This window comes from Rhipicephalus microplus, chromosome 7 (genome assembly GCF_043290135.1).
Source record: "Rhipicephalus microplus isolate Deutch F79 chromosome 7, USDA_Rmic, whole genome shotgun sequence".
Classification (NCBI taxonomy): Eukaryota; Metazoa; Arthropoda; class Arachnida; order Ixodida; family Ixodidae; genus Rhipicephalus; species Rhipicephalus microplus.
Genome location: NC_134706.1, coordinates 30887104 through 30901113, shown reverse-complemented (window position 1 = coordinate 30901113; position 14010 = coordinate 30887104). Strand labels below are relative to the sequence as shown.

Below are 14010 nucleotides of genomic sequence, written 5' to 3'. Positions count from 1 at the left end.
CTTCTTCTTCATTTCTTGTTGTTGCCTTCGTGCCACCTGCCCTCCGCTCGTCTTCTTCAGTTTTGGTTTGACGTTCCTCGGCGTCTTTAAGTTCTTTCCTTACACCAGCCCAGTTAGTGCCACTTCCTCCACTAGTTGTAACTAAGGACAGCTAAAGCTTCTTTTAAATGTTTAGGCCAATTAGTTTTATATTTGTCTTAAGATAGACAAGATTATGCAATAAATAAAATACAATATTCCACTTACTTTTGTAGCGTTTCCTGCCTATGATCTCCCGAATGACGGCTTGCCCATCGGAGATGTTGTGGTTCTTGCGTATCAGCGCAGTCACGGCGTCGGCATACAGCATCACCGAGTCGAACAGATACGATGCATACTGCGTGATGTGCTGCAGAGAGAGGCGATGAAAGAAATAGAAGAATGTGGCGAAATTCTGAGCAAAAGTTCGTCTTAAGAGGGGACATGGTTCTTAGGGCTCTCTCATTTATTTTTGAATTAAGTGTGACAGAAATTGGCATGCTTACTTAGTTTGTTCTCCGGATTCTAAAAATGTAGTTATTTTTTCTGTAGCTTCATTAGTTAATTAAATAATCAAGATAACAATTTGTATTGTTCTTACCATAATAGAAAAATAACCACCTGTCAAAAATTTATAGATAACATAGGGATTGACAGTGGAAAGCATAAGACATGCAACATAAGAAGCACTTTTTTGAATGAGTCATTATTTCTTACTTTACAGTACACTATACTTCACAGCCCTGAATGTGGCCATTGTGTGGTCACACAAAAGACTAGTTTGAAAAACTTGCATCAAGAAAAATCAAAATCTGCTTCCTATGTTGTGTGCTCCAAACATACAGCTTCATGCTGCAAAATAAAATATTCTGCTATCTGTAATAGTTTCAGATATATTGCAGTAATTTTCATGCAGGGTGTACCAAATTGCCATTTTGAGAAAATGAAGAAAACAAAGAATTCTAACATTTTTAACTATAAAAATGTATGCACTTATAAATACATAGCCATTAACATATAAATGAATGCTAGAAAGCCTAAGGAGTGCAATGCTGCAAGCTGATCGAAAATTGAACGAGTACGTACTTCTCGAAATACAGCACAATGCTAGAAAGCCTAAGGAGTGCAATGCTGCAAGCTGATCGAAAATTGAACGAGTACGTACTTCTCGAAATACAGCACAATGCTAGAAAGCCTAAGGAGTGCAATGCTGCAAGCTTATCGAAAATTGAACGAGTACGTACTTCTCGAAATACAGCACAATGCTAGAAAGCCTAAGGAGTGCAATGCTGCAAGCTGATCGAAAATTGAGCGAGTACGTACTTCTCGAAATACAGCACAATGCTAGAAAGCCTAAGGAGTGCAATGCTGCAAGCTTATCGAAAATTGAACGAGTACGTACTTCTCGAAATACAGCACAATGCTAGAAAGCCTAAGGAGTGCAATGCTGCAAGCTGATCGAAAATTGAACGAGTACGTACTTCTCGAAATACAGCACAATGCTAGAAAGCCTAAGGAGTGCAATGCTGCAAGCTTATCGAAAATTGAACGAGTACGTACTTCTCGAAATACAGCACAATGCTAGAAAGCCTAAGGAGTGCAATGCTGCAAGCTGATCGAAAATTGAGCGAGTACGTACTTCTCGAAATACAGCAGAATGCTAGAAAGCCTAAGGAGTGCAATGCTGCAAGCTGATCGAAAATTGAACGAGTACGTACTTCTCGAAATACAGCACAATGCTAGAAAGCCTAAGGAGTGCAATGCTGCAAGCTTATCGAAAATTCAACGAGTACGTACTTCTCGAAATACAGCACAATGCTAGAAAGCCTAAGGAGTGCAATGCTGCAAGCTGATCGAAAATTGAGCGAGTACGTACTTCTCGAAATACAGCAGAATGCTAGAAAGCCTAAGGAGTGCAATGCTGCAAGCTGATCGAAAATTGAACGAGTACGTACTTCTCGAAATACAGCACAATGCTAGAAAGCCTAAGGAGTGCAATGCTGCAAGCTTATCGAAAATTGAACGAGTACGTACTTCTCGAAATACAGCACAATGCTAGAAAGCCTAAGGAGTGCAATGCTGCAAGCTGATCGAAAATTGAACGAGTACGTACTTCTCGAAATATTGCACAATGCTAGAAAGCCTAAGGAGTGCAATGCTGCAAGCTGATCGAAAATTGAACGAGTACGTACTTGTCGAAATACAGCACAGTAAAGTTCATTGCATGTAACCAAATACAGAAATTTTTTATATTAGAATAAAAAAAATTAAGCTGCCCATTAAAAATAGGCTCCCAGCATTGTTTTTTGTGCACATTTAGCTACATTGTGCAAAAACAATTACAGGTCTAGCTGTCCTAGGTCCACTTTTACCCAACAAGCAAAAGAAAGTGGTCAAAATCTGTGCTTCGAGAATAATGCTGTTAAAACTTAATTTCGCCGTTCCGAGGGAAATATATCATAGCACACATACTTTTAGTCAGTTTATGTGCACCGGGAATGTAATCGGACTGATTGTTTGTACGAGCGTGTCGTTTCTTCTAGTCCTGTAGCAAGTTGTCGCCGTGTGCTCGTCTGCCGCGAGGCCGCTTATCAGTTCGGTGACTGTACTGACGGCGATGTGCGACAAATGTGCGTGCGTCATCCACGATCCGTCGAATAACGCAGCGATGTTTTCCGGCTTGTCCAGAATAATATTACCCGTAAGTGTCGCGAACCAAAGTTGCTCCCTCGCTCATCAATTTCGAGGCTACACGAGTGCCGAGGTGTAAGTGGCAAGGTTCCTTTTGGCGTTGCATAAGTGGTTGCCAGACTGGAAGGGTGGTTGTTGCCAGACTGCCGCTAAATTTGGCTGAAATGTTTTTTTTCCACGTAAGACTGCTGCATTTTCGAGCGGAGATCGCGACAGCGTTGGGAACACGTCGTTAAAAGCAGTCTACCTATTGCCAAAAGCCTCCATTGCGGGAACTGCGAGCATGTTCACTGCGAACGGATTGACTTTCAGTTGTTGGTCGACGCGCAACGTACTCCTCTCTGACGACCCGTCGCGCAGTTCAAGGTCCTTTCGTCAGGCGGGGGGAACCACAACATCGGCGGGTTTAGCGATAAGACTGCACTTCCGTTCCGTCACTACAAAGATTGATATCTCTGGTAGCTTCACTTCTGCGTTTCACTTGCCGTCCTCTAACCGATGAGGCTGCAAAACACAGCCGTTCTCAGTAACCTTGTCGGCAACCAACGGGCTCGTACGTGAGTTAGGCCCACATCGGTGACTGCCGTTGACCGCGTCGAGTTCGTTATCCTCGTTGTCATGAGCCATAGCGGAGATCTTTCTGAAGTTCACAGCGAACGAACCACCGCCAAACCCGCTTCACAAATTACTGCAGCACGAAAATCATTTACTGCCGCAAGCAGTCAGTAGCACCATGACAAAATGGCGCATGTCCGTGCGCGTCACGATGGCGAAGCAGACGGTGAAAGCGCCCTTTGGCCAATCGGATGCCTAAATTTGACGATATTCTTTCGTGTCCTTCTTGTCTCCGTGTCGTCGTTTTGTTCTCGCGCTATAACTATCGTCATGCCATACCAACTAGCCCAAGCTGCCACACCCCTAAATTTGGTCACGTGCACCAAATAGCCAATTGAATTCTAGCGCTAGTGCTTCTCGATGACGCGTTGTTGCTAAAAAAACAATGAGCAAGGTGAGCCAGCGGTGGTGGGAAATTGAAGATGAAAAACAACCCTTCCAAACGAGACCAAGATGAACACGATAGCTCGGAAAAAGCACAATTTTAGCGTCAATTTGCGCTCACATTCATCTCACAGGGATGTTATAAATTGATTTTGTGCCAGAAACAATGACGTGAGAAGCTAGAAACTTCTCAAATAAGTGCAAAAATAGGCGCAGATTTCGAAAATGTCAGCTTCAAAAAGTCAATTTTTTTGCAATTTTTGGCCTTCTAAGACCCGTGTACCACCCTTAATACTCAAGACTAAGCATACTTGCACAGCCACAGGAAAAAATAATAATGAAAGTAATCAAATAATTCTTTCTACAGTTACTAAGTAACCGAGATGAAACACACACAATAACTAAAAAAATAAATGGTAGTTTAGGACCAGACAGTGAGCAACGAAATATAATATCACACATGCAACGTAGAGGCAGGTTGGAGCTGAGCGTCAAAAAAGACATGACATGGTCTATCAAACACTAAAGAGAAAAATGAACCACAATTTGGCGTGGTCACGTACTTGCATATAACTGCTCCTCTAATTTAGCATCTGGCCGAGTTGCTTTACTTCAGGATTCTCAAACACGAATATGGCCTGCGACCCTCTCCCTTGTGGCCCTCCGCCCTCTCATGACTGTCTTCACCCCACACTTATCATTTCCTTTATTGGTATGTTCCTGAGCTGCACAGGTGTGACTGGTCTAAAGCCTTGTTTTCGTGAGGCATCCCATGTTGTCACTATGTCTTGGAGCATAACAGGGAGACAGAGACAATATTTCAGGATTGCACTCAGATTTCACTCATATTAAAGGTCAGTATTGGCATGTTGTCGGAATCCTGGAAGCAAACGAAATATCCTTCAGACGGTATGAGTAAAAAAATATTCAAGTGGTATTTTTTCAAAATGGCAACGTCTTCCAACAACTTGTGCTCACTCTCCCCTGCGTAACACCGGACAGGCATGCAGACGGCATATGTTTCAATTAGAACAGCTCTGCCGTTATAACACAATGAGCCAGTCCGATAGAAAACGGTGAGCGACGCATGAGGACATGCACCTTCTTGAAGATGGTCGGTCCAGGGGGGAAGTTGAAAGGTTCCTTCTGGTTGTACTCGCGCACTTTCTCGATGAACTCTGAGTACGAGTCACCAGCGGGAGGCCTGGGCAGGATCACTAGCAGCTGACTGCACGCATCGCTAAGAGCACGGATGTCCTTCTCGGGGACCTTCCCTGCGGAGAACGAGTTGGGAGAACTTGGTGTACGATCTGGCAACTGGGAGTCTACGAGTCTGGAATGAAAACGTTAATCTGTTTACACACCCATCCCGGAGTAACTATGTGTTACTGGTGCAGTGTTAAGCCCTCATCAAGTGAGAACAATAAAACGATGATGAGACACGGATGCAGGAGAGAGTGCATGACTTGGTGATCGCAATGTACTTGTTTACACACAAAAAAGAGGTAGGCTCTATTTTCAGCTATTCACCTGTCACTGTCTTGCTAGCTAGTATTCACTCAATAGTTTTTCTCGGCTCATGAAAACTACACATACTAATATTAGTCGAAGGTTTGTCAAGTAGCGATGGCAGAAACCCTTACGAAATCAATTAGGAAATTGAAGTTGTTCACCTAAAATGAGCAAAACAAACGTCTTTATGTATGAGAATGTCAGTCATCTCAAACACTCAAGAAATGTGGGATGTCATGAAATTGAGTAACTGCAGAGTACTTATGCCAATTCTCTGCAGGTGGGACTGAAATAGCAGTACTTGGAGCCGAGATATTTGCTTGGGTTGTCGTTAACTATTAATGCCCAAAATTGCGAGTGGCAGATCTTAAAACTATGCCTTATACATTAGTGTTGCATGCTCACTTACGACCACATGCAAGATGACCTACCGAAAAAGTTCATGTTGAAGTCCTCCCACGAGTGGGTGTCATGGTCAATCATGATGACCAAGTACTCTGCTTTGTCCGTCAGACCACGCATGCGCATGGTGATGAGCAATGTCTGCAGGTCCCGGTAGTTGCCCAAATACACGTAGACTGCGGAGTTGAATGTTATATTTATTATTAGCATAAAGAAAAGTGAGTGTGTGGCTCCAAGGTCTCAGCATTGAATGTGATAGCAACAAATTGAATTATACAAAGTATGACCAACACCTATCTCATTTAAGAGCTGGTCAGTTGTAACGCTACAAAACGCCGGCAAACGAGAATACGGCCACTACAGTGAGCGAATCAAATTTTAGAATAAAGAAAAGTTGGGGCTTGGCTCCAAAGTCTCAGCAGTGAATGCAATAACAACAAATTCAAATGTTATACAAAGTACGATTAGCACGTAACTCATTTAGGAGCTAATCAACTGTAACGCTTCAAAACTCCTGCATACGAAAATACGACCACTTCAGTGAGCCAATCACAGTTCGAGCTGTGCATCGCTTCAAGGCACATATCACGCACAGAGCTATGAAATGTCTACTGATACCCTCTAGAGATATATGGTATGCACTGCCATGAACGACCACACCCTGTAAGTCAAGTACGTTTCCTCCAAAAGGCCATAGCCCAACCTCAGGCCCACATCTACAGCACACAATGAAAGACGAGCGGGCATACGCTCCTTGCTTGAGAAGCAATCAACAACAGGCCTTGCATGCGAGGCGACACTTTACCATGTGCACTTTTTACACGACCAAGATGCCGACTATTTCAATCTTTACTTCAGCTGCAACAACACCAGCGCTCGCACACTTTTACACCCACTCAAATACTATACGTGGGTTAACATTATTGATGTTTACTTTATATGAAAAAAAAGCTATAGGTGTGGGCACTAGGAAGGGGGGGGGGGCACCGCCCCTCCCAAGCCACCTAAAAGGAGGGGGGCACAAAATTTGCCCCCCCCCCCCCCCCTTGGCTTGGGCGCTGCGAGAAACCATGCCTCCCCATTCCCACTCTGATGGGGAAGGCTGCACATGCCTCTAATAAATGACGGTGAAGAAACGCACTGGCCGAGCGGGTCCAATAAACAAAATTTACAGCTTTGCCGCAAAGGCAAAGGCAATGCACACGATAGCGACAAATTGGAAGGTCACGCGAATAATGGCAAGCAAATCGAAACGTGTCCTGCGCTTCTCACGCACAAATGACGCGCGAAACGTACTCACAGGTACAGATGAACGCGAATAAGCGTCTCAGTTGCTACTTCGCTGTTTCTGAAAAGCGCGCCCTTTTCACAAACAAAGAGACTGCAGCGAGTGCAGTGACCTCTGTGCCCCGGGTAACTACAACAGAATCGTTCCGGCTAAAGCCCAAGGCGAAGGATTCTCCCTACCGCGAGATAAGCACGCGCACGCCTGAGCGTCCACGCTCCTTTCCGCGGGGCAAAGTACCTGTGGGAAATCAGCGATCCGGCGACGCGCGCTCCTTGCGCCATCTCGCTGGTAATACTGCAAACGCGATAGTTCCCCCGAGATGCAAATAGCAAGCGGCAGCTTGCCTTTTGAACGTTGAAGGAGGTGCTCCTTCATGGCTCAGTGGTTAACGCCTCACACTAAATTTAGAGATCGGACGTTCAATTCCGCGCGCCGGAGTATTTCTGGACTACTTTTTTTCTTTCTTGCTTTTTCATGTATATATATACATATACATATACGGTGAATGACGGCGGCCACGACAGAAAAAAAGCTTCGGTTTTTCTTGCTCCATTGAAATAACACTACGGTTAACACTACACGAGTTTAAACTAACAAAGAAATGATGGTTCACCACGGGTAAAGCGCTTCGGCCAAGGCCATGTTAAACTAGCGAAAAGTGAGAATGTAGTTTTCGAATTTCGCGCCCGAATTTCTGCGCTTCAACGTGTATGCGAAGAGGCCATTACAAAAGCTTTCTTACAGCGAAGCTCTTCAAGATTACTTTGTGCTGTGGGCGTCATTGACGTGGTCGCGCTTAAAAAAAAAAAAAAAAACTCACAGTTTGGAATTATGGCAAAATGAGAGAGGTAGGAGGGTGCGCGCCCCGTGTGACACGCCCTGCATGCATAACACCATAAACCACGGAAATCAATGTTACGCGGAGGAAACGTGACCTTGGTATATTTTTTGAAGGAGTGAAGCTCCTTGAGCGCGCACTCCAGCATCGTCGTCGAAGCTTCCTGCGCCGGGCAAGCGAGCCGAGCAGGAGAACAGCTGCGCACTGCCGGTGCAGCGGGACCGCAGGCGGGGGGCGGCAGATAACAAGCGCACACCCACTGTCGAACGCAGCTGACGCCCTCTCTACCCGCCCACCCTTCCGCATACATCGAAGCCAGCAGCGAGATAAGGCGCACAGTCTTCTGCATCCCATTTCTAATTACCTTCGCTGATCGGTCACATTCGTAAAAGGAACTCCTAGTTTTATCGAGCGAAAAGCTGCGTAGTGATGACGATAAAGATATGTACAAATTTTGTACGCATAGTCATATGTCAAACAGTCGCATATGCTTCCTACTCGATGCCAAAAGCCACATGGGTAAACACTAGCAACACAAGAAATGTTAAGGTGATGCCTTGTGCTCACGAGGATGGTAGCCTTGGAAAACGCTACCTAAACTTCAATGGTAGCACTTAACCAAAATTGGCCTTCACCATTCGTGGCACCTGTGTCATGGAAATACATATGTATTTATTACAAAAGTAGCAAAACGCTGAAACCCCAACTGACTCTTCACCAACATTCCGAATGCATACCGTCTTATTCCAAACCAATTTCGAGACTCTTCGTGGGTCTGTGGTAGAATACTTTATTGGTACGCGGAACGCTCGACGACTTGGATTCCTGGACTCCGATTTCTGCTGTTTGCATCCGTCCAAACGACGCTTCCAATGCAATTTCTCTTAAAGCTCTCACATTTGAAATACCAATGTCTGTTTTCGCCATTCCACTGTCAACTGTCTGACCCGTGTGGCACATACCCACATACCTGGGGGGACATACCCGCCTACAGCTGCCCATGGTATACGGGCTGCTGTATTATTTGAGGCCCACGGGTATGCGTCATACGTGTGTGGAGGAAAACGCTTGACCGCGTACGTCACCGGCTTATCACGTTGTTCATGCCATGATCAACCCAACATGCATAAGCTTCAAATTCCCTCACCCTCGCCTACTAATTTGGGTCTATCCCAAGTAAAGACATGAAGACAGCCCTGAAAATATACATGCATGTTTAAAATGCCTGAAATTCGCTAACGAACGATTTGCATATAAAAAAGAACCATGACAGTTCACGAAAGTGTCTAGGTACTTGCCACTAGGAAGCGCCAACAAGATCTATGACGTCACAGCGACTGTTCTCAAGATGGACGTCGCTGACTGCATTTTGTTTGGGAGACCTAATATAAGAGACATGCTTCCGTAATTTTTAAAGTGTATCTTAACGCGAAAAAAATTACGCCAGCACAATAGCGCGAATCACGACAGAACATAAAACTAGTAACAGTGCCTAGAACATATTAGACCAGTAGCTACAGGGATACCGTGGACTAGGCATCCCTCAGTCCTATTGTTTGTGAAGCCCTTCAGATGCTCCTTATCAATGCCTCTCACAGTAAAGATATCAATGAACGTTTCCCACCAGAACCTAACAAGTTCTAGGCACTGTTAGAACTTCTAGGACAACAGATGAGGCTTGCAGCCTATAAGAGAAATATATCTGCCGAGAAAAGAGCATTGATGCTGAGCATTCGCATTGCCGTGAAGCTTTGCACCCCTAAATGGAGGCCCTGCGAGCGCCTACAGAGGTAGTTGAGTTTTCGATTTAGTCCCAACTTTTATCCAATACAGAAGCAACAACTCGGTAAAACTGCGTTTATTAAGTCAGAAAAAAATGAAATTAATTGAGGATAATATACGAAATAACATCGTTTGTAACAGAACCAGTAGCTTCCCCTGTCGTGGCCGCTCAGTGCCTTGCCTGACAGCCACGCTCGTGCCAGTGGGTTTCCACATCTTCGAGGGTGAACAACAATCACCGTGCCACGAATTTTACGCTTCACCTGCTGAATGGCTGAGAGGAAGCTGCCGCACACTGAAGGCATGACCCTCAAGAAGCATTTGAGGCCCTGCTGGAGCTGCGCTATTTGGACGCACACTGCAACTCGGGCAAAAGCCGGCAGCACGCCACATTCCAGCAGGACACAGCACGTTTGATGCCTGCTGGAACAGCTAATTGCAAGGAGGGTTCAGTGGTGCCTGGCTTCTGGCTTCTTTGTTTCGTAGGTGTTGACGTTGCCTACCTCCTCTCTAACCACGACAGAGTGGGCAAGGACAACTGCTCGTCCACCACGTAGAAACCAGACATGGCCTGCCATCATCACGTAGCGCCTCCCGGTGTCGCTGGGTGCAAATCCAATGAAACCCGGCAGTGATTTCGTGCAGGACGTAAGATGGGCGGCCGCATTCGTCTTCGTCAAGATCGCCGTGTTGGTCGTAGCAGACGAAGGCGTACGGGTCTTGATGCGACGCTCAAAGTCCTGGCCACCGGTTCCTAAAGGGGCGCCTTCCAGGGTCACCAGGACCCGTGGTGAAGAACGCAGCCGATACGGAAGCAGGACGCCTTGGTATATGTGCCCGACATCACCCGATTCAATGAGAGCTTTGGGCTCTTGCTCCACCCTTACAGTCACGACTGCGGAAGCGCTCGAGGCCCGCCAATCCTCGTTATCCGAAGCCCCGGCGGTGTCTGACGATGACCGAGCATTGATGTTCCGACTCGACGACGTCACAGGAGTCGCCCGAAGCTGGTCGCCTCGAAAGGAGCGGCGGCAAACGGGGCGATTCCGTCGCGCTTCGGGGAGAGTCGCACCAACGCTAATCTTGATCAGCTTCCTGCGCGTCGTCGTGAGAAGGGCGAAGAGATCTGCAAGGTTTGCTCGCGCACCGAACGGCAACGGCGAGTCACTGGACCCAACGCGTGTCGAATCGAACAACGACCGCGTCAACTTGAACTTTTCTCCCTTCCTGGAGCGATTCTGAGCAGCAGCGATGGTTGCCATTGCTCGAAGCTGGCCAGGACTAGTGATATAGAACGAACGAATCGTCTCGGGGGCCTTGGTACCGACAACCAAGGTTGCGAAGGAATATGCGGAACGATATGGCCACGAGCTGGACAGAGCTCGAGCCCAGAACACGCATCGAGAAATCCAGCCAGCGAATGCCACCGAGGCGCATCAAATGCGTGAGCACGAGGCGGACGCGTGTGCTCGTGGAATTGGCGACGATGATTTGCATGGCAAGCCGTGAACATTAAAGTTTCCATTTTGAAATTATGTATGGAAAGATGCGATCGCAAAATGAAATTAAGTGTACAGGACAAGCTACAGGTATGATGCCATTAAGTAAGGAGAAAAAGTTGAGAGACTCAGGGCGGATCGAAGGGTAAATCGGTCGTCTTGGCTTCAGCATAACAACTCGAGGACCAGTCCATGCGTTATACTCAAATATCTCGTGTTTTATAAAAAAGCTTCTGGATTTCATTTTGTGAAATTTTCACCAAGCAATAAAGAAATACTGATACAGTTCTTGTGTTTGCGTCCTTTGTAGGTCGCTTCATCAAATAAATGATCGGTACGGTGTGAAGAGCGTACGGGCATATTTAGGGAGGGAAAGAGCAAGTGGCAATTCTTGGCCAATCACTCGGAGCCGGTGAAAGCGATATCTGCAGGACATCATCAAGATGATAACGATCATGATCATTACCAACATCACCGCCACCGCAGCCATCGGTTCACAACATTGGGGAAAACAATACTCCTGCCACCTCCTCGAAAGTTTGGCCTGGAGTTTACAGAACCGGTTAATTTCTTTTTTGGGCCACAACTAAGGCATACAGCTACAGCGACGTTTTCTTCGCCAACTAGGACTTTATCGTTGAGACTGAGAGAATGTAATGTAGAATTCTTCTGTTTTAAATTAGTCATCGACTAATAATGGGCGATGTGAATGAATATAATAGGTAACTGCAGCATGTAGAAATGGTTCTACCGATTATAACGGAAAAAATCCACCCGCCAACCGATCCACGGTATTGTATGGGTATGAGCCATGATCAGAGGACAACGACGACCGCCAGCTCTCGTGCTTTGCTTCCACGAGACTGGCCAGCATTCGGCAGCTGGATCTAGATCTAGGCGACAAGACAAGGCAAAGCTGGATCTCTAGATTCACCGTCGGATTACCTGCTCCATGCAGCTCACGGATAGAGAGTTCCAGTTCTTCCATCTGAACCCCGATAACAGTAGGAACGCTTCCGAAACATCCGCTTAAACGACCGCAAGCCTGGCCAACATCAAGACATGTCAACCATCGCTGCCATGAAGCGCCGCAGGTGGAAGCTTCGAGATGACTCCATCCTTCGCAATCCGACAAGCGACGCTTCCAGAAGCCGTCTCTCCAACAGGCAAGCAAACCTTCCAGAACTCTTCGCCCTTTCCACAACGCAGCCACCGAACGCTGATCAAGGGTAAAATTATCGCTGCGACGTTGCCGAATACGCGACACTAACACCGGATCTTGGCGCCTTTCATACGATGGGCTTTTCAGCAGTTAGCCAAGCAAGAATTGGCGTTGGAAAGGTCGACGCTCCGCCATTATTATTGAGAAACTACGAGTGCTCAGAAAAGGGAAAATACAACGCAAGCTCATACGGTGTCGCCACTGGAGAGGACCGAGTCATCGTGGTTGAAAAACCAGAATGGAAGGTTCCCACAGAATCGGACACGGTCGGGAGGAACGCGAGAGGAGTCCTGCCAGAGAACGGTTCGTCTCGGGACCTACTAGTACCTACAGGTACCGGGATGATTGGTCCTGAAATATACGACCTAGCGATCGACTACAAGTTTTCCCGGCAAGCTCAGAAGATTCCAGAAGGCGCGCTGGCAGCTGTGAACTTGAGGCCGATATCGGGAATACTCCTCGAGGTCAGGTTCTTCCGCGGCTCCCACCAATATTCCGACGCGAAGAATATGACTGCCTCGACCGGTCGCGACCGTGCTCGAACGACACCGACCGCACGTACCAGGAGGCTGGTGATGACGGAACTCTGCGCACTGCTTCCTGGTCGTCGAGGTGCGGTTGCGTGAAAGAAAGAACCCTCGCTTACTCGTCGGCATGCCCTGCACACCATGGAGCGAATATGCAATGCACGCACCTTTGGACTGCAAGAGGGGGACTATTTTTTCGCCGAGGCCGTAATCTAGGCTGCGGATGCGCGACGCACAAATCGCAAACCTCAACGAGAGACAGGAAGCCCTTTCGAGAGATCTAGGCCGCTAGCTGTAAGCTGCTTCGGTGGGAGGTGACGGCACTGCAACGTACAGTGCAGCGAAGGTGTGCCACGAAGTCGAAGAACACTGCTACCACCATCGCGAAAAGGGGAAGCCCACCGGCCCACAAAGAGCAGACGCCGATGATAGTGCGAAAGAGAGAGGTGACGGAGCGGATGTTTCGGCTAACCCTTCCCAAGACCGAAGAGAAGCCGTCATCGACATCCATTCATACCCGGCAGATAAAGAAGTTCGGCAAAGAGACTGACGCAGGCAGCAAATTTCAGATAAACTGCACAGCCGTAAGAGGGACGCCGGTGCTGTTCCTTGTTCGGGCGCAGTCTACACGCGATGCAGTCACCTGGGATTGCCTACTCGATGAGAAGAACCGAGCAGATTACGAAGACAGCGCGGATGAAGATGCAAAAGCCTGAATACACTATCAACGGAATCGGCACACGAGTGGACTACTCTCAGGTGGATTAAGCAGAGAAGCTTGTCCAGCTGAAAGCCATTCTGCGAAATTCCGCACGCACGTGGCGACCGGGCGTCAGGGGACTAACCTCGTTGAAGGAGCGTTGATTGGCGCGTATAGGACTAGTTGTCGATTTGTGCTTTATCTTACGCTACCGACGATTAAAACGTATTGTTTGGCTATTCTCGCTGTATTTTGCCGTGTTACGGAGGTGCGGACGCAGCTTGATGATTGATTAATTGATTGATTGATATGTGAGGTTTAACGTTCCAATACTACCATATGCCTACGAGAGACGCCGTCGTGGAGGGCTCCGGAAATTTCGACTACCTGGGGCTGTTTAACGTGCACCCAAATCTGAGCACGGGCCTACATTTCCGCTTCCATCGGAAATGCAGCCGCCGCAGCCAGGATTTGATCCCGCAACCTGCGGCTCAGCAGCCGAGGACTTTAGCCACTAGACCACTGCGGCGGA

General features: G+C 47.2%; 1 protein-coding gene across 1 annotated transcript in view; it reads right to left on the bottom strand.

Annotated features, from left to right (window-relative positions):
- Positions 1-14010, bottom strand: part of LOC119179303 (receptor-type guanylate cyclase Gyc76C) — a 410240-nt gene that overhangs the window by 55979 nt on the left and 340251 nt on the right. Inside the window, exons 6-8 of the mRNA XM_075868918.1 lie at positions 5652-5798; positions 4810-4982; positions 247-388 (exon numbers count right to left, since the gene is read on the bottom strand). Of these exons, the coding sequence (XP_075725033.1) occupies positions 247-388; positions 4810-4982; positions 5652-5798 (462 nt within the window). The remainder of the gene's footprint in view (positions 1-246; positions 389-4809; positions 4983-5651; positions 5799-14010) is intronic.